At 38.1% G+C, this 22,066-nt stretch overlaps 1 protein-coding gene across 3 annotated transcripts in view; it reads left to right on the forward strand.

The window, feature by feature from the left end:
* DERA (deoxyribose-phosphate aldolase) overlaps positions 1 to 22,066 on the forward strand; it is a 117,803-nt gene that overhangs the window by 63,794 nt on the left and 31,943 nt on the right. For 2 of the 3 annotated variants that reach the window (XM_027035634.2, XM_053225873.1), the window contains one exon: positions 7,329 to 7,457. The exons of the other annotated variant lie outside the window; for it this stretch is intronic. In XM_027035634.2, coding sequence (XP_026891435.1) covers positions 7,329 to 7,457 — 129 coding nt within the window. The remainder of the gene's footprint in view (positions 1 to 7,328; positions 7,458 to 22,066) is intronic. 3 annotated transcript variants of the gene reach the window in all.

Below are 22,066 nucleotides of genomic sequence, written 5' to 3' on the forward strand. Positions count from 1 at the left end.
TTTAAACTTACAGAAAAGTTGCAAAAATCGTACACAGAACTATTTACTCTTCACTGAGATTCCACAGTTATTAAATTTTGCCCCATTTACCTTTTGTCTTCTCATTATCTTTGTGTGTGTACATGTGTGTGTTTATAAAATTATATATGTGTAATTATTTCAATTTTTTGAGATTAAGTTGCAGACCTGTTGGTCCATTAGTCATGAATATTTCAGTGTATATTTTCTAAAAACAAGAACACGTGTACCAAGCCACAGTATACCATCAAAATCAGGATATTAACACTGATAGCATACTACCATTAAATCCATAGACTTTGTTCAAATTTTGCAGATTGTCTCAAAAGTGGTCTTTATTAGTTTTGGGATCAATGGTTACATGTCTCTCTAGTCTTCTTCACTCTGGAACAGTCCTCAGTCTTTCCTTGAGTGTGAAGAATAAGTGCCTGTTATTTTGCAAAATGTGCTTCAGTTGGGTTTGTTTGATGTTTTTCTCATGATTAGATTCAAGTTATATATTTTGGGGAGAAATACCACAGAAGTTTTGCTCAGTTCTTCTCAGTGCATTATGTCGGGAGTCCTAAGATGTGCATTTGTCCCATTATTGAGGATGTTAAGTTTTAATTGGCTAAGATGCTTTCTGGCAAGTTTCTCCATTATAAAATTAGTAAGTATTTTGTGTTTTTTGTTAAAGTTTATGTATTTGAGAAAGAGAGAGAGAGAGAGAGAAGAGAGTGCATGCAAGCACAGGGAGGGGCAGAGAGCAAGGGAGAGAGAAGATCCCAAGCAGGCTCCATGCTGTCAGCGCAGAGGCTGATGCAGGGCTTGATCTCATGGACTATGAGCTGAAACCAAGAGTTGGACACTTAACTGACCGAGCCACCCAGGCGCCCCAGTATTTTGTGTTTTAACAAGTAATTAATACGGAAATGAATGGAGATATTTTGAGATTGTATTAATATCCTGTTCCTCATCTAACTTTATTCGGTAGTTTTAGCATTCATTCATAATTCTTCAGTTATTACTCTGATATTTGTCAAATGGTGGTTTTCTAATTCCATCATTTCTTCTATACTTACTAGTTAGCATTACCTTCTCCTCTCCTACTTTTTTTTTTCCTTTCTGTTTATAAGAGCTCATGGAGTCCTATTGGACTCAATTGGTTATAATCCATTACTGTCATTATTTATTATTGATATTCAAATTATCCCAGATTTGGCCAGTAGGCGCTGTGTTAGATTGTTCTTCTGTCCTTTTGACATGTTCATATTATTCTTTGATATGTTCAAGAAGTTCCTTGAATTCTTATCATGGATATTTCAGGCTTATCTTTAACTTTTTTGCTGCGCTAGCCCTAGAATCGGCCATTTTTCCAAGGAGGTCTACTTTCTTTTAGCAAAGATTGATTTTTAGAAACCAAGATCTGGGTGCTAGGTGTGCTCACTGCTGTAAGGCTGTTGTTTCTAGGTCTTCTCAGTGGACAGATGTAGGAAATGCATGAATTTTCACATATACACAATGCGCACATATAAATAAACGTGCATTTATATCTATTTGTCTGTCCATCTATCTATAATCTATCTGTATCAGAAACTATGAGTTCACACTGATGATTTCCTCACAAGCCAACATCAAATGGCTATTCTTGCCCACTCCCCTTTCTATATTTGTGTCCCTCTTTCTTGTCATGAGAAATCTTGTTCCCATTATCCTCAGTATATTTATTTAGTTGATCAATTTCCATGTGTGGAACAGTCTCTTGACCACATAGGCTGTCTCCCTCGTCTAGTACTGTGCACCCAGGGTGGTTGAGCTCACCAAGTCCTCCAGAATTCCCAGTCCTCACTGATGAGGATGTCCACCCCCCAACCCTGATCTGGCAGCATGTTAGCCTGGAGTTTCTCAAGGCCCCAGTGATGTGCCAGTCTCAAGTTTCCCCCACCCTTCATGGTAGTGACCAAATGAGACTACTCTGCTCCCCATCTCTCTCTGGCCGAGAGCTCCCACAAAGTAGAGATCCAAATCATCTTTCTAAACCAATAGCAAGAAGCTGTTGTAATTACAACAGTGTAACATTTTAGAGCAAATTAAAGTTTGTCTTCATTTTTATATTTGCTTATTATTAAAGGTGGAACCAAGAGAAAAATAATCTATTATCTTCATGATTATTTAAATAATTTTTTTTTACATTTATTTCTAGGATTTAAGATGTGTTTGAGTTCTCAAAGTAAAGATCTTCTATCCAATCTTGAGTAGAAACATGATGCTTGGAGAGGTTTCGTAACTTTCCCAAGTGACACGGCTAATCAGTGGGCAAGCAAGTGCGGAAAAGTCCGGATTCAGACACGTGAACTTCTCTACGACATAATGTCAGAATGTGCTGTTCTGATCTTAACCAGAAGGCTTATAGAGCAAGTTATAGGTCTTTTTAGCATATTCAATCATACAGAATTAACTGTTTTATGTTTCTGAATTATCCTAGAACTTTTCAGTTTCTTCAACTGTGTTTTCCCTAGAAAAATGAAAATCAGCTTCTGGGTTTATAATGTTCATCTATAATGTTAGTAATTTGAACTAAATGAGAGTTGACATCCCTTTAGGTTCTAGGTTTTGATTACTATATTGTGCTAAGTTCTTCAGTTCATGTCCTTGAGAACGTATTGTAAGGACAGCATGCATGTAGCTGCCTGTGTGTATGCATGTGGGGGGATAAAGGCAGCAAAGTGTGAGGAAATTTTAGGCAACTCATTCATCTCTCTACATTTCACTTTTCGTATATGAAATGTGAAGCTAACTACCAGCTACCCCACAGGGATGTTTAAATGATGTGTAGAAAACACTGAGCATTTTTGCAGGAAGATGCTTTGAAAACTTATGGGGTTTCTCATTCTTTTGAGTAGCTACCCCTCCTGAAGAGTTTTTTTTGGAAAGAGGATCTATTGAACTTGTTAATTCCACTGTGATTTCTTCCTCCACATGTGTATTCCACTAGCAATCATATAAATCCACATCCTGCTGTCCTTTCCTGCTAATGTGGAGGAAAATCCACCCATTAGTTTTTCCATTGTTTTGCTCATTTATACTGAAAGGTAAGTGACCGTTGAGTATGTTGAACGACATTATGATTTGGGATTGACAGTTACACTTCAGCCATCACGTTACTTTAAAGAAAAATTTTTTTAAATGTTTATTTATTTTTGAGAGAGACAGAGATGGAGCACAAGTTGGGGAGAGGCAGAGAGAGGGGGAGACACAGAATCCAAAGCAGGCTCCAGGCTCTGGGCTGTCAGCACAGAGCCCGACACGGGCTCGAACCCATGAGCTGCGAGATCATGACCTGAGCCGAAGTTGGACACTTAACCAACTGAGCCACCCAGAGGCCCCTCCATCATGTTACTCTGATTTGCATATGTCATCTGTCACTGTGATGCCAAGGTGCTTAGAACACCTGGACACTAATAATGCTTATTTGTGGCTTCTGTCGTTTGTGTTGGAGTGAAGTGGTCTGTTTTCCTTATATGTTAAATTTGTAAATTCTATAACTACTGAGACAGTGCTTACTTTGTTTTGTTTTTCAAAGTTACTTTTGCATTTCTGGAAGTATATAAGAAAAAATATGGAAATCTAGTATTGGATGATTAAACGCCTACTAATTGCCTTGTTCCATTCTAAACATATATACTGTTTTATCTCATCTTCACAAAAATATGGGAGCAAACTGAGGCTCCCTAAGTGATCAAGCTTAGGAAAATTGAATGATTCCTGTAAATTTACGTAACCAGCAAGTAATAGAACTCTTATCCCAGGAGTCTGGGAGCGTGGGCTCCAAGTTAAAAAAAAATGTTCGTGAAGTAATAAAAATTTCCCCACCAGCCTGCTTTCTAGGCCCCAAAGAGGTTGTGTTTATGTTCTTTAAGAAACATAGATCGTGGTGCCCTCTGCTTTATAAGTTGCTGTATGTCTGAACCTGATAAGCACTCAGCAACGACAGCAACAGCACCACCACCAATGCCAGCAACAGGGAAACAAACAGCTGACAGTTTTTGAGCATTAATACATGTCCCAGACACCATCCTTAGCACTTTATACATATTAGTCTATTTGATACTTGAAATAACTCCATGAGGTGTGCATACCTCAATTATCCTCATTTTATGGAAGAGGAAACTGAGAGTTTAAGAGTTAATTGCCCAAATCACACAACAAATTCGTGTTGAAGCTAGAATATGAACCCCAGGCAGTGTGGCACCAATGCTATTGTCCCACACCATACCAGATTTCTCAGTAAATACTTGTTATACTAGAATTATGAGTTGGAAACTAATGAAACCAGTTCAGATTAGGTTAAACTGAAAAGGCATCTGTTAGGAGGACATGGAATAGCTCACTGAGTCAGTAAGAAGCCTGGGGAACCAGGCTTGGAAAACAGGCAGGTCCATGAAAGACTGGGGAGCAGAGAATACAGCTGGATGTGCCGTGGGAAGTGTGGTTACGGGGCCACTTCTGATGCTGCCGTCACTGGCCAGCACAGGTACCATGCTGCTGGCACGGGGCCATGGGGCCACGGGGCCACGGGGCCACGGGACTCTCGGATCTGCTGCCATTGAGGATGTCGCAGTAGTAATACTAATGAACATCTTGAATGCTCTGCCATCTTTGCGTAACTCAGTAAGATTCAGAGGCCCAGATAGAAGCATTTGCTTGTTCGGAGTCCAGGCCACATTTTCCAAAGGACAGGTCCAGTGTGCTTTTTGATTGAATTACTACTCTGGGCAGAATAGTAACAGAAGAAAAAAATGACAAGCAACTTCAGTAGAGTTCAGTTGAACTCTAAAGATTAAGATACTTTCTCAGAAAAACTTGACCCTGTTATGTGGTGAGATAGGTCAGTTAAATGATTTGAGGAGTTGGTGGTTAAAGAATGAGAAGGCACTGGTTACTTATTTGTTTAAATCCAGTTATGTGCTGATGACTATTTTGGGTTCATTCTGTTTGGATCATGGATTACAGGGCATAATAACTTCCAGGTGGCTGATAATTGAGTCGTAAAGTACATGGGTTTTTTTTTTTTTTCTCTGATTAATTTTAACTGTAGGTAAAGAAATGGACTGGATATCAAAAGGTAATACTCTAGAAAAAGGCTGATAGTTTTGTTCTTAAATATGATTGGGATCAATGTTTTAAGAATTTTGTTGTACAGATCAAACTTTACTTTAACAAATGTTGTAATAAAACATTTCAAGCCTTATCTGATGACTCACTGATTTTAAGCATTAATCCATATAACAAGATTTTGGTGCAGTACAAGGAGTTGGGTCAGGCCATGAATAAGATTTGGCTTTTATCACACAACACTTAATTAAAACTCATTTCACTAGGTTGCTGAGCTTAAGAATAATGGTTACACTTTTTGAGTGCTTACAATCAGCCAATGTGCAGAGTACTTTGTATATATCTTCCCTTTTAATCCTCATAATAACCCTATAATGTAAGTATTATTATTGACACTTCAAGGATGGAACCGAGGCTGAGAATTACTTGCCCAAGGTCACGCAAGAAGAGATGCAGTTGGGTTTTAAATCCACATTTGTCTGACTCTCCAGCCTGCTTTTGATGGCAACGCTGCACTGTGGAAGAAAAGTCATTATTTAAATTGCAAGTTAACTCTGGGGTAGCATTCTTGAATTTTTAGATCAAGAGATTTCCTTGTCAGTAGTTCTTAGAGAACAACTTCCTGTTTTCAGATTCAGTAACTCAGGAAATGTCATTTCATCCAAGATTCATTCCCTGAGTTAAAAGAATATAAATTGTTATTGCCACGTAGTCGTTGTCTATGCCATTCTCACACATGTTGTCATATGGGATGTGTGGGTGAGATGATTTCTCACAATTTGGGTAGGATGGGCAGGGTGAGGTAGGCGGTGTGGCATCTCAGATCGTCTCTAATGCTCAAAACCACTGATTATTAGGGATTTGTGAAAGTATTTAGCCCTTTCTTGAAAAACCTAATGTGGGTGCCATCTTTTGACGGGGTCAAACTCTAACATTTACCAAGCATCCTGTAATGGAATTTTTGCTTTTATTTGTGTTCACTTTTCACTTGGAGCTTCAAGTTCAGTTCAGATTTTCTAGGATCGGGAAGGCAAGTTTTCTTCATTGTGTTACAACTTTCACGATTTTGACTGAGTTTGGTGACTTGTGACCAATTTTTAGTCTTTTACATGTACTTTAGTAAACCAGTGAATTACGGAAGTCTCATCTCCACATTAAAAACCACTTCCCCTAACCCTAACCTTAGTACGAATTTTTCTTTCCTGCTCAGTGTAGTCCGTGTGCTTGTAGAACTACTTCCTATGAAACACACACACGCAGAGGAACAAAAAAAGCGCTGGTAGTCCTGATCGTGTAGTAATAGCCCAAGTTCAAGGAATGAATGCAGCCAACGTGATACAGGATAAGAGCCAAAACCCACTGGTGTCATGCCAGAAGATGATGTTAAATAATTTTTCAAAAATTTAATACTCATTATACTGATTTTGTTTACTAAAATTCTGTCAATTCTTTTTGAATATGAAATGTTCTCCCCCTTGATTTTCTTTTTGCTATGAGGATAGTTTTTTTTTTTTTTACATGTATGTTTTTCAAAAATCTGCTTTCAGGGTATCAAGTGGAGCCCTCAAAAGCCAGATGTGGTACTGGGGTCAGGGTTTAATAGATTCAAGGCTGCACCTGGGAGCCCCTCTATAACTGGCTCTATGCACATACATCCAGCATACCTGGCTAGGCTCAGTGCTTTTTAGTCAGATATATAGATACATGTCCTGGCAGCGAGTGGGGAAAGCTGTTATGTCTTCATTGTCATTAGCAGAGCTCTCAGGAAAGGCCTGCTTTATATTCTAACAGGAGAACTTATTATGTGTGAATGGAAGAATTAATAAGGACCTGAGGTTTCCTCAGTTTGCAGAGCGGTACACCCCCATATGTATGGTGGATAAATGTCTTTTTTTCTTGTAAGTAACCAACATATGGGAGAGGTAGAAATTATTTGTAATTTGCATGTCATTATAATGATAATTTAAAAAGCGGCATGGTTCTGGACCTCGGGCAGGGGCTTAGAAAGTTTCATGGTAGCAAACTAAGCATTTCTTGTAACAGGATGTGAATGGCAACAGAATGCTCTAGGCGATATTAAATTGGGGTGATTTTTAGTAAGTGACAAATGTTTTATGTTTCCTAAATCTGAGATGGGTTCTACCAGCTCCAAATGGCTGCCAAGTTATGTTATCACTTGCCTGCTTTGTAACTGCCTCAATTATTTCCTTCCCCAGCCCTGTATGATGAGATTCGTCAGTTTCGCAAGGCCTGTGGGGAGGCTCATCTCAAAACCATCTTAGCAACAGGAGAACTTGGATCTCTTACTAATGTCTATAAAGCCAGTATGATAGCAATGATGGCAGGTAAGTGTTCTATATTCAAAAGATGATACATGTTGAATTGATGTTTTTAGGAGAAATAAGTAAGTGAAAAGATTTGGCTGTTAGCTAAAAAGTGCTAACTGCTTGGAAATTTTTGTGGGAGGGGTCAGATATTTTGTGAATACATGTACAGTGTGAAGTGGTCACAAACTTGGCTTTCTTCCACATTTTTTTGTGGCATTTCATCGCTGCACTATCCTTGGAAGGCAGTAGATGGCTCTCTTGTTAGTGAATTGCCTTCTTGTTATTCTTTGATTATTCATTCATCAACATATGTTAGACAGGAATTTCTTTAACTCTGACTTATTCCTCTCTGTGAATTTAAGTGTTTGATTTTTCCCAGAGATGTATATCTATACTGTCTAAGGCAGCATGTGCTTTTGTTTGTGTTAATTTTTCTTTTTAAATGGTAGTGCAGTATCATTGCTTTTTATACTTTTGAGCGCAGGTTGAACTTATTCTTCATCTCCATGAACAGCAGGCCTGTCCATTAGTACATCCAAGCTTGAATCCTGGGAGTCCAGCTTGATTCCTTCTTTTCCTCATCTTTACGTAAACCAGTGGACAAGTCTTGAGAACTCTGCCTCTTCACCATGTCTAATACGTCTTCACTCCATCCTGCGTTCTGCTGTCTTCAGCCATTGCCATCCCCCACATGGATCACTCCAGTCTCCTAAATACTTGCCCTTGTCTCCGCGTTTGTCCCCTTCCAATCTGTGTTCCACACTGTTGCCAGAATGATCTCTTAAAAATGTTAATTCGATTTTGGTATTGCCTGCTTAAAATCCTTCCGTGGCTTACGCTGTCTCCGAACCCTATCGGAGACAAAGAAAGATACTTGTGCACCTGTAGACTTGAGCTAATATTTGCCAGCAGGGCACCTGAGAATCCAGTGGGTTTAATGTAATCTTGCCACCAAATGATTCTTTTACAACATAAGACAATGTGAAGGTGTAGGGTATATGAGGAGAAGAGGTGATGGAGGGAGCAGCCTTCTCTTCAGCAAGATGTGAAGGAAATGTAGTTCATTTATACAAATGAGAAACAACACACACACCAGACCTTCACTAGACACTGTATTCTACACTGCCCCCCTCCACGCTCACATCACTTTCTGAGGGCCAGGGTCACCACCAGGGGCACCTGGCCTGCTCACTTGAAAAAAAAAAAATCCTTCAGTGGCTTCCCTTCATCTTCAAGGTAAAATATAAATTCTTTCAGGCTGCTTTTAAGAAAAGGTCCTTCTTAAGACCCTGCCTGTGCCTCTATAGTCTCATTTTCCCTTCATAACATATTCTCCAGCTGTATACAATTCCTTGTGCCCTGCAGATGGCACCATCCAGACCTTTCAAGTCTTTATACGTGCTGTGCCTCCTGCCCGGAATGCCTTTTGCCCAAGTAATTCCTTAACATCTTTGGATTCAGCAGAGGTGTCACTTTTTTTCAAGAGTGTTTCCCCTAATAGTGCTTCCTCCCCTACCACTTGGTTCATTACCTCCTCTGTTTGCCCCCATAGCATTCCGTTGAAACCTCAGTCAGATGACATATCCTAATTGAGTACAGTATTGAATTTCTAAGTGCCTTACCAGTGGCTCCATGTTTGGGTGAAGGAAGATACATGACTTCTCAGGTTTTCAATCTGGGCCTCTTTTGTAGTCACCCTCTAGATTTTTATACTCGGGTACTTTTTGAGTACTGTCAGACCTAGCATTCTTCCTTGGAACTCTACTGAAAATCAGCCAGCTAGGTATTCGTGAAGCTGTTGCTCTGCTCATTGCCAGTCTTTTTGTATGATGTCTGCTCTGGTTGTCTCATTTAGAGCAAAATGAAAATCTAAGGATAAGGAGGATTGGAACACTTTATCTGTTATACTGGCATTTCAGAGGTCCACAATAAGAGATGAGTCACTGCAACCCTTATGATCCTGGATGAAGCCCCTTGGAGTCCTAGGTAGACCAGTGACTCATGCTCCCTGCCAAGACAATGGATTGCTAGCCTAGAATGCTGTGATCCAGGTCACAACAAAAGTGTATTCATTCATTCATTCCAACCCTACCCTACTCAGTGCTGCTCACTATGGGAACATGTCTGAAAGCCCCTCTTCTACTCTCCACCCTACCCATCCACAGAAAAAAGTGTGAGTAGGAACATGCTCTTACCTGTCTTTTCCTGTCTGCTTATATCCCTGCCCATATTGTTATTTATCTCTTTCATTTCTTCTTTTAATCGGTGTCTGTTGAGCACTTACTGTTGGTGATAAGACTTGTATTTGTGTTGTGCTTTACCAGATACTTTAAAATAATATTCCCTCATCTTCACATCAACCCTGTGGTAATGAAGAAACTTAAAAAGTAACTTGTTTTAGGTCACATATTATATATATTTTAGGTCATATATCTGTCTAATAGATAACATATAGTCATTATTTGAACCCAGGTCTTCTGGCTCCAGGGTTACTGCTTTATCAGCTGTAACACTGCTGTCTCTCAAGGTACCATTTAGGACCTTTGCAAGGTAATAGCAAGTGAAAGCATCCAGCATACTTCCTGGCCCATAGTTTATGGTTTCTATTGTCTTAAGAAGGTATATGATAGAAAGTATGTTTTGAAGAATTGTTAAAAAATTTGGACTAAATTTACATTTATATAAGTTACAGCTCTACTTCTTTGGTATTTTTTATTTATTTTTTCCTTAAAAATCAACTTCGTTGAGGTAAATTTATGCACGTTGAGTTCTTAAGTGTATGATATGATGACTTTTTACAATCTGTATTTTCCATCATCTCAGAAATATTCTTTGTGCCCCTTTGCTTTCAGATTCCAGCCTTTTTACCTTCTGTCCCAGCTGCTATCAGTGCTCTGATTTTATCATCATAGATTGGCTTTGCCAGTTTAAGAACATCATATAGTTCTACAGTATACACTCTTTTGTGCTTTTTATCCCTCCATCCCCAAGATAATAGCTGTGAGATCTATCCATGTTGTTCTGTGTGTAAGGAGTTTCCTTAGGGGTATTCCATTGTATAAATAAAGTGAGTTGCCAAATTTATTGACATCAAGTGTATAATATCCCTATGTCTATAGGGTCTGTAGTTATACCTCATTTTTTACTGCTGGTGTTGTCAATTTTGTTTTCTTTCCTGTTGTTCTTTTCCCTTTCTTTCTTTCTTTCTTTCTTTCTTTCTTTCTTTGATAGAAAAGAGTCTTGCTGGGGGTCTGCCAATTTTATTAATCTTTCAAAGAGCCAACTTTTTGCTTTGTTTTTTTTTCATTGTCATTCAGTTAAAAATAATTCTAATTTCCCTTGTGATTTCTCTTGTTATTTAGAATGTTATTGGAGTGTTATCTAGAATAAATGTTTACACTGAAGCACCTAAATACATTAATCAAATATTAACGGACATAAAGAGAGAAATCAACAGAATGTTTAACCTCCAAGTATTCTATGCTTTTCTAGATATCTTACTGTTATTGACTTATAACTTAAAATTATGCTATGCTCTGAGAGAATCTGAAAAAATCTTTTGTCTTTTGAAATTAAAGAAATTTATAGGCCATTTTATGGTGTATTTAAGCGTATGCTTCAAGTACACTTGCAAATAATGTCATATACTTGACATTATATATTATATATAATATTGCAGGTATTAGTGGTAGTGTTCTCTAAATATCAAGTTGGTCAAGTTGGTTGATTGTATTTTTCAGGTCTGGTTTTGTTTTATTTTGTTTTGGTCTACTTGTTCTATTTATTACCAAGATAAGGGTGTTAAAGTCTCTAAATATGATTGTGGATTTGTCTACTTATCTCTTTAGTTTTGTCAGTATTTTCTAAATGTATTTTGAAGCTTTGTTATTAAGCATATACACTTTTAAGATTGTTATGTTTAGGTGTTGAATTAGTGCATTCATTAAGATATGTCCCTCTTAATCTCTGCTACTAGTCCTGTCATATATATTTATATATTTAAAATTCTTTTATAGGCAGTCTTTTTTTTTAATCCATTTTTGAGAATCTGTGCTTTTTAATTGGAGTGTTTTACTCATTTTCACTTCACATAATTTTTGACATGATAGGATTTAAGTCTGTCATCTTGCAATTAGTTTCCTATTTGTTCTGATCCATTTTTTTTTCCTGCTACCTTTTGGGTTCATGAAATATTTGATAGCATTTCATCTTATTTTTTTCTATTGGCTTTTTATCTACAGCCTTTTTGTACTTTTCAAGTAGTTGCTCTAGCACTTACCATATGCATCCCTTAATGACAGTTTACTTAAAATTGATATTCTACTTTATACTTCATGTAAGAACCTTAATAACAGTCCCATTTACACCCTCATTAGTCCTTTGAATTATTTTGGTGTTCTTCTTCATCCACCTATTTATAAATGCCTCCTTAAAATGATGCAATTTTTGTTTTAACAGTCCTTTGCTTTTAATTAAATCAAAAGAAAACTAAGCAAAACCAGTCTTTTATATTTTCTCACACATATATCATTTCTGTCTTTATTCCTTCCTGTAAGTCGGCCAGTGACTAATTCTCTTAGGTTTTGTTCAGCTGAAAATGTCTTCATTTCACACTCAAGTTTCAAGGATCATTTGCTGAATATAGAGTTCTAGGTTACAGTTTTACTTTTATTTCAGTGCTTTAAACATGTCGTTCCATTTCTTGGAATTCCATTTTTTCTTGTTTTCCTGTAAGTAATGTTTCATCTTACTCTGGCTACGGTCAATCAATATTTTCTCTTTATCTGTTTTTCACTGATTTGACCATGATGTGCCTAAATGTGGTCTTCTTTGTATTTATCATGTTTTTAGTTTGCTGAGCTTCTTGGATTTGTAGGTTGATGTTTTCCACCCGTTTTGGGACATTTTATATTTATTTTTCCAAACATATTTTCTACCCATTTTGTCTCTTTCCTTTCTAGGACTCTGAGTACATGAGTGTTAGATTTTATCCCACACGTTATTGAGGTCCTGTTAATTTTAATTTTAATTTTAATTTTAATCTTTTTTCCTCCCTCTGTACTTTTGATTGGCTAATTTACATGGAACTTCAAGTTCATTGACCTTTATTTTCTATCTCAAATTTGCTTTTAAGCCCATCCAGTGAAATTTATGCTATTGTGCATTTTTAGTTTTAGAAATCCCATTTAATTCTTTTTTAGGATTTTCATTTCTCTGCTGATGTTCAACATTTTTTGACTCATTGGGATCATGTTTTCCTATAAGTCCTTGTGAACATTTTTTTAATAGTTGATTACAAGTCTTTAGCAGCTAATTTGTATGTCTGTATTATCTCAGGGTTTATATCTTGAGCTGCCAGTATTCTAGTGCCTGAAAATAGTTGCCTTTTATATTTTATTCCACTATATGTTCATTTATAGCAGGAAGGTAAATCTGGTAACATCTATTCTGTCGTGTTTGTAATTCTTATGGCTTTTGTTTTCTCGTTAATTTAGCATGGAAATCTCAAAAGGAAAGGTATTTTATCATTTACATTCATAATATTTATCTTGTAATATGGATAGCCATTTAGATTATTGCAGAATTCTCTGGAGACTAGGCTACAGATATGTAACTGTGTAAGTCTGGTATCACATATCATTGTAAATAAAAAGTTAGTTAACCAAAGTGTTCACATTTTTGGTCAACTAAATGCTTAGTAGCCTACTTTTAGTTTAATTTTGCTTAGGAGTCTTTTAAATGTTTTAGAGGAAGGCACCATGGGTCATGGGAGTTAGAAGACCCGGACTCCTGTTCTTTTTTTGCACAGTTTATAACCTTAAGTGAATAAATTAATCTGATTATTAATTCAAATTAAGTAGTGTGTATGGCTGCATTATGAAGTATAAACTAAGTACTTTGCAGGTTATTAAAAAATACCAGCGTACCTTCCTATGCCATACTACCTCAGTCAGGAAGGAAATATAATGGCATTTTTTTCCCCTAGACTATCCACAAGGCATTCTTCAGACTACCACTTTTTCAGAACCATTTGGCGTAGCTGTAGGAGATATAATGTATTGAGCTGGATTCCATTCTGTACTGATCTTAAAGCTTATTAATATGTTTGTAGGATTGTTCAGTGACTGTTAGATAGGAACTTGTTTTGTCAACTTTGGCTCTGTCTTAAAAAAGAAAGGTGTGAAAAGAATCTGATTAGTTGAGAATCACCATTAGATGTGGTCCAGTTAATTTTTTTATGCTACATTTCTCAGCTATGGCTATTTGTCATATTTCCTAATTCTTTTACTCTGGAAACTATAGCAGCCACCTTAGCTCTCAGATGTGATTCGTAATAAAATGTCATTTAACTAGGGATCGATTCCTCAGCAGCCACAATGATCCAGAACCAAACCAGGAACCAGGGGAAAAAGAAACCAAACCTTTCAAAGAGATGAAATATATGTAATATAATCTACAATGCAACAACAATAATAGATGATAACATTTCTTGAACATTTACTGTGTAACAGGTACTATTTTAAGGGCTTTATGTATATTTACATTTAACCTTCACACCAATTCTATGAGGTAGGTACTTTTCCATCGAAAAATGAAAACATCAGTTAAAAAGGATTTTTTGTGCTGATGCTGTATGGTCATTATTGATATTTGGAAACATTCCAGATACTTCTGTCTTTGTTACATCATTTCCTCTGTCTGTTACAGCTTTCTCTCCTTCCCTTAGGTGTTTTTAAAGATTTAAATAAAATTTCCATACTTTGTCAAATCTCTCCATGATCCTCTAGGGGCAGAATTACTTAATTGTTCATACCATTGTGCTCCTAGGACGGTTGTAAATACTAGTAGCATTTGTCATACAGTATCATCATCACTTGTTTCACCTGTTGAGTTTTTTGCAAAACTATGAACCCCCCTGAGCCAGGGGCTGTATCATACTTATTTATATTCCTCTGTGATTACTACCATTCCAGGCATCTAGGAGAGCCTAAAAAAATTTTTGAAATACACGAATGAATGGGTGAGAAAGAAAGATAGAGGTAAAGAAAAGTAGGGGCGCCTGGGTGGCTCAGTTAGTTAAGCGTCTGTCTGACTTCGGCTCAGGTCATGATCTCACAGCTCCTGGGTTCGAGCCCTACATTGGGCTCTGTGCTGACCGCTCAGAGCCTGGAGCCTGCTTCGGACTCTGTCTCTGTGTCTCTGCCCCTCCCCTACTCATGCTCTGTCTCTCTCTCTCTCTCAAAGATAAATAAATAAACATTAAAAAAAAAAAAAAAGACAAGGAAGAACATGCAAAATAGAAATCGAAGATTTAGGCTCCTCTTTCTATACGTGCCACGACCTTGTAGAGTTTGGAGATGTTATTTTGAGCTCAAAATCTTGTTCTAATTGAACACAAAGATAGATAATTTATACCTTTGACAAAGAGATTATGTATTTGAGTATTGTTCAGATGATCTAAGCAGTGGTATGACCTATAAAAGGTTTGTGAGGATTCTAAGGCAGCTCGAGGGCCAAGAAAGGACTAAAAAAAACTTCCTGCCTTGGCTTTTTGGTCAAAGAAAATGGATCTTCCCTTGACATTACTGGAAATGTGGTGAGAGAGATACAAATAAAGGAGGAGGAGAGGTAGGAGTAAACAATTTGAAGGGAATATAATCAGAAAAGAGAAACGACAGCCATAGTTTTTCATCAACCAATCCAAGAACAAAGTGATAGGAAGTAAGATAGAAAGGGAAACATGCTTATAGAAAAGAGAAGTCTAAAGCAGGTCAATCTACTGCTAAGGGATTTCAGCCCTGAAAACGTACACATTAAGAATAATGCCAGAGTGTAGAAAAGTGGCTTTATCTTTCAGTAGCGGTGGACTGTTCACACACATGCAACAGCTAACAAGCCCCGCTCTGAAGTTATTCTAGACCTTATCTTTGGAAATAATGCAGGCATGATAAATAAGGTTGGAGTAGAAAAGCACTAAAGATGCAATCATAATGTCATCAGGTTTGAATTGCTGATGAAGATCTGTGGGAAGAGTACTAACACAAAAATATGGGGCTCGAGAAAAAGCAGACCGTGAAGGAATGCAAAATGAGTTTTGAACTTGGCTGGAATTTTGTAATGTATAGGAAATCAAAAACGAAAAAAGTAGGAACCAAGGGAGGGGATATTTGAAATTCAACCCAATAAGATCAGAGTAAATCAGAAACAATAAGGTGAAGCAGAGAAATAAAAGAAAATGGAAGGGAAGCCATTAAAAAAATAAAATGAAGGGGAGAAAATAGACAGTGGGAAACTTGTTATGACTGAAGGAAACCAAAGCCCTAAAAAAAATGCTGTGATTAGTAGCAAGTAACATATAAAACTTTTTAAAAACCGTTTTTAAAAATTTACATAGGAATCAAATAGAGTAAAGGGCAGTGTGGATTGAGCTTTCTAAAGACTGTCACAAGTCACACTGAGTCCTTCATCTTGGGCTGCAAATCTCTGTATACTCAAGGAGTATCGATCCAGATGGCACATCTAGACTCCTGTGGTGATCCAGCCTGGTTTTCTTGTTTGGGTTTTTTTTTTTTTTTTTAAATAAGATCTTGCCTTTCACAGGAAAAACATTTAATTTATGAAAGGTATGCTACAATTGAAAGTTAGTCACTGGGGAAGGCATAAGAATATAAATGTGTATTTGGATTTAAAATATAAATTGATTTACAGTTCCTTAAAGTAGCCCTGAATATTAAACCACTTATAGGGTTAAAACCAATTAACTTGCCATCTCATTCAGGGAGCATATATTTTTAAAATTTCATTTCATTTCATTTCATTTTTTATTATTTTTTAATAAATTTTTTAATGTTTTCTTTTCTTTTCTTTTTTTTTTTTTTTTTTTTTTTGAGAGAGAGACAGAGCTTGAGCAGGGGAGGGGCAGAGAGAGAGGAAGACACAGAATCCAAATCAGGGTCCAGGCTCTGAGCTGTCAGCACGGAGCCCAGTGTGGGGCTGGAACCCAGGAGCCCAGAGATCATGACCTGAGCCAAAGTCAGATGGGGGCGGCAGGGGGGGTAGGGAGAGAGAGGGAGGCAGAGAGTGGGGGAGGGGCAGAGAAAAAGTGAGAAGAAGAATCCCAAGTAGGCTCCACACTGTCAGCCGCTTAACTGACGGAGCCACCCAGGTGCCCCCAGGGAGCAAATTTAAATTCAGCTCCCCTAGAGCAAAGCTTTCAGAAAGGTTACCCCCTCGAATCTACCCACCTTCAGTATTCATGCATCCCCTTTGCGCTTTGTTGAGTGCAAAGTAGAGAGCTCAGCAGGAGGGAGAAACTACCATGTTTTCTGGCCTCCCAGAAGCTCAGGAACTTCTGATGGTCCATTATGGTATACATGTATTGTTTTAAAGAAATGAAGAATACATTTAACCATGAAGTATTTCTTTGCCTCTTCATGGCTGGGCTTCTAGGGAAAAAAAGAAAAAGCCTGTAAGCTTAGTTTTTTATGTGCTGTATAGTAGTCTGTGTAAAATTTTACTGTGTGAGATTTTTAAAAATGTAGCGCACCTTATTCCAAAATCCTATAACTACCTTCTCCAGACCTAGCTTGCCCAGGGAAATTCCTGGGCACAGAAGCTAGTGCATAGTAAGTGCCTCAGAAGTGCTTGTTAATAGGTTCAGCTGTCAGGCATGGGGGCATCAATAGATGTTTGTAAGCAACATGTATAAAAACTCAGTGTTTAAATAAATCTATATTTTGCATTAAAACAAACATTAAGGGGCTTTTTTTTCGTGTCTTGGTGAAATTCTGGTACATGACATAGAGGCCTGTAGCTATTTGGCTCATGTCTCTGAGATTCTGTTGCTCATTTGTCTACTACCTACCACATTCACCTTTGTTATTTATTCTTTAATAACTGTGTCAGGTAGTGACTGATCTATTAGCAAACTCTTAAATGCTGGGCAATTGGAATCCTTGAATGGGTCTCTCAGCATATTGCACCAGGTAGGTACTTGATACACATTTTGTTGAAGGAGCAAATGATTTAAAGATTAATAAATCATGTGAAGTTGCTAGTTTACAGATTCTTTTTTTTTTTTTTAAGTGTATTTATTTTTGAGAGAGAGAGAGAACAAGCATGGGAGGGACAGAGAGAGAGGGGGAACAGGATCCAAAGCAGGCTTTGTGCTGACAGCAGTGAGCCTGATGCAGGGCTTGAACTCATGAACTGTGAGATCATGACCTGAGCCAAAGTTGAATGCTCAACCGACTGAGCCACCCAGGCACCTCACTAGTTTAGAGATTCTTTTCACAATTGTCTTAAGAGGGAACTAGGGAAGGTACCTTATCATCTTTCAGTGACTGAAAACCTAAAGCCCAGGAGTTAAGTGACTAGACCAAGGCCACACATTGAGGAAGTGGCAGAATTCTGGACTCTTGACTCTAGATTCCAGGTGTTACTGCACAGTCCCGTTCTCAACCCTGCAATTGTTCTGTACGTAAGATACTATATATAAGCTATGTTTAATCTTTGGGGGCAAGAGATATGTCTAGAGTCCCTGAATGAGATTTACATGCTGAGCTACACTTTTTTATTGACAAGCAAAGGACAACAGAGAGGAAGTAAGGACAATAGAGAGGCACAGTATTTGGTGAAAAATTATAGGGAGTGGTGGACATGAAATAAACATAAAAGAGAGAAATGAAAGAAAGCCCAGGAACCCATGCCCCATAGGCCCACAGTAAATCCTTGTTGGAGTGGAAAGGAAGGGTGCCAAGAACACCCTCACCTCAGGCAGTTTGCAGTTTTTTTATGTTTACCTGCTCTGCTGATGGTCCCATGATGATGCCCTGGGAACATTAATAGAATCGTGATTTAATGACTTCTACTTGAGTTCTGCACTAAAGTTCTTGGTTATTTTCAGATTCCCCTACCTGGGTGTCGAGAGGACAGCTAGGGAGTGGCTGAGAAAGCGGACCTTTCTCTTATCCACCCGATGAAGAAGGAGGAGAGATGCCAAAGCTGGGGATAGTCTGGGAATGAGGGAGCAGAGGGTGTGACATTAAAGGGTATGGGATAATGGCAGTGGTATTGGAGCATAGGTGGGGGGATGTCCTAGCATAGGATGAGGGGCATTGAAAACATCCCATGAAGTGTGATTGAAAGGAAAGTGGGCATCTTATTTAGGAAGATACAATTACTGGGTTGTGATATTGTATTCAAATACTTATATATGTCCATACAAAAAGGATGGAAAAGGATAATTGTTCTCGATTATCCCAAGATAGGAGGATTGGGGCCAACTTTTAGAAGTTATGGAAGGATGGATTTTGACCTGGTGTAAGGCAGAGTTTTGTAAGGCCCATATTTTCCAGAAATTGGATGGGCCACATCAGGAGGTAGGAGATGTTCAAAGCACAGAGGCTGGATGGCATTGTGATGAAACTACTGTTAACATATGTGATGCTTAGTGATGATTAGAGATGCTTGCTGTTTCAGAGTTCAGTATGATCCTGTGCAGAAGAGAAAAACATATTGTGTACACACACACACACACACACACACACACACACACACAACTGTTACATGTGTGTGAGAAATTTCAGTGTAGATTACAATCCAGTATAGACAGGGCCCCAAATGCAAAAATAAAAGAGGAGTGTATTGGTTTCCTGGGTTTCCACTTCAAACTGGGTGGCTTAAAAAACAGAAATTTGTTATCACGATTCTGGAGGGTAGAAGTCTGAAATCAGGGTATCTGCAGGGCCATGCTTCCTTTGTAATCTGCTGGGTAGAATCCTTGCTTGCCTCTTGTAGCTTCTGGTGTTTGCTGGCAATCCTTGAGATGCATCGCTCCATTCTCCGCCTCCATCATCACATGGCCATGTGTATTTCTGTCTGTGTCTCTTCCTTTTTTATAAGGACACCACTCATTTAAAGGCCCCACCTTGCTCAACAAGACCTGATCTTTACTTAACGAATTATGTCTGCAATGACCCTATTTCCAAATAGGTCACTTTCTAAAGTACCAGAGGTTGGAATTTCATCATACTCTTTTAGGGGACAAGATTCGACCCATCACAAAGAGAAATAGGGTTCTTGTGCTGTGATTCTGATTCTGTTATTTCCTGTAAAGACCTGAAGAAGTTAGAAAAAAAATACTTTTGAGTCAAACCAGCAAACTTAAATTCAGGTACAAAAGATTGATTTTTCCCTCTAAGCAATGTTGGATGGTTTTGTGGATAGGGGAAATCTAGTAGATATTAAATATTTTTATCTGCAAAAAGCATTTGGTAAGGTTCTCAATGGGAGATTAATGGCCAAAATAAAGAATGAGGCATTAGGAGATAAATTTGCTTATGAGCAAGAGACAGAGACTAACAGTAGAAGGAAATACTTTTTAGATTGGAAAGGAGTGACATACAGCACAAGCCAGGAATCAGTTTTGGGACCTATGGGTTTTTCACTTTATTTTTATTGGACTTTGTAATAAAAATACAGATCTTCAAACAGTCCAAGACAGAGTGAGTAATACTACAAGCATCAGTAATCAAAAGTTATTCTCTATCATAAACTAAATGACTGATAATAAATACTGACACAAGACTACACAATGTACCATAATATTATAAAATGGAGCAAGCGATTCTCCTGTGTTCTGTTTTCTTCTGCATGGGTGAATATTTCTCTATTTGCTTTTTAAAAAGTATTTGCAGGTTTCTAGGTTTACTTTATAAGCCAAATAAATGGAAAAAATATTCTTTTTAAACTTGGGAAGATGTGCTGGCTGAGAGAAAAATCAGTTGAAGCAAGACAAAGGTTATATTGCCATCACTAGAATGAAGAAATTAGGGACCCTGTGTGTTAAATTGCTCAGCAAGCTATTCAGTAAAAAAGACTTAAGGAGTGAGGGGGCGTTCTTGAAATCATCAGCTTATTCGGCAGTCATGACTTTAATGGAAGCATATACAAAAAAAAGTCATTGTTTAGAATGATGTAGCTATGTATCTGAGGCAGTGAAATATTATAGTATGGAACTTTTCTCCCTTCTGTTTTAAAAAATTTAACATAATGGCTCGAAACAATCCATAAAATTCAGTAATTGTATATATAAGTTGTGTCCTCCCCGGTTAAGTATGTGGGAAACGCACTTATAAAACTGGAATTTTGCTTGCAACTCCTTTTGTCTAAGTCACAGAAAGGTCTTTACAAATTCATCTCTGTTTTTCCTTGATTTGTACATTGTCAGATAAGCTGAGAGGAATAGAGCAACTAAACATTTAAAAGTTAACTCATAAGAGTTGTAAGTGCTTTGAAAACTGGAAAGGATTATAAAGTATAAAGAAGCTTCATTAACTTCAAAGCTTTCATTTTACAGGTGAGAAAACCGAGATCCAGAAAGGTCAAATTCACAAGGAATTTATCCAGGGACAAATATCCTAAAGGCAAAATAGTCCTGAAGGAGGTTCTCAACCCAGTCTGTATGTTAGGATTTCCTGAAGGGCTTTTTAAATAAACTATTTAAAAGATCCTACCACCAGAAATCCTGATTTTAGTTGGTATTGAATGGAGCCAAAAGAATTAGTACTTTCTAAAACTTTCTTGAGTGTTCCTACTGTCTAGGCAGGAATGAGAACCTCTATCTGAAATCGGGGTTTCCCGATGTTAAGACGAGTTCTTTCTACTCGCCCTGGTAGTTTAGAAATTATTTAGAGAGAGAAATTCAAATTCTAGAGTGGGAATATCCTTGAGCATAGAGAGCCCACAATTAAATCTATTGTCCTAGCGGCTGGCTACTTTGCAGATTGCTTGTTTGGAACCCTAAGCCTGCACTCCCATAGAAACAAGATTATAAATGGTCAGCCCTGTATCAATAGTTCTATAGGTCCTAACTAAAACATGAAACAGTGGCTGTGGAAGGACATGAATTTATATATTTTTTTCAAGTTTATTTATTTATTCTGAGAGAGAGAGCGAGGGAGAGAGAATCCCAAGCAGGCTCTGCACTGCCAGCGCAGAGCCCAGTGCGGGTCCTGAACTGTGAGATCATGACTTGAGCTTAGATCAGGAGTTGGATGCTTAACTGACCGAGCCACTCAGGCGCCCCTGAATTTATATTTTTAATTAAGACTCCAAGAACATTTTTATTCCTGTCACCACCTCGATAGTAGTCGCATGGCTTCTCCTCCTTCCACCTTTAATGTATTAGGTGTAGGATTTGAATGGGGACTCCCCCAATTCTAAGCTGTGCCAGAGAGTGGAAGGAGACCAGGGGCCGAGGGATGGTGAGGTCTGCAGGGAGAACTGAGCAAGCAGGGGAGAGGGACGGAGGCTAGTCAAGAAGAGAGGGGCTGAGGTTTTCTGCCGTCTTGATGCCTGGGGACATTTCTTTCTCTTGAGTTGGCTTATCCTGGAGATGAGTATTTGGTGAGCACAGTAATGCTTATCAGATGCTGTTCTGCACGTGGGAGAATGATAATCGAGAAAGGGGAGAGAAAAATTAGGTATAACCCCATCCCTTCAAAACACTGACAGTACCTTTTAGTCTGATGAGGGAGTGAAAGGTAGGGTTTATGATTGCCTCATGGGGAACAGGTTGGGAGCCATAGGAACACTTCGGCCAAGCACTGCACAAGCTGAGCTAA

This window comes from Acinonyx jubatus, chromosome B4 (assembly GCF_027475565.1).
Source record: "Acinonyx jubatus isolate Ajub_Pintada_27869175 chromosome B4, VMU_Ajub_asm_v1.0, whole genome shotgun sequence".
Taxonomy (NCBI): Eukaryota; Metazoa; Chordata; class Mammalia; order Carnivora; family Felidae; genus Acinonyx; species Acinonyx jubatus.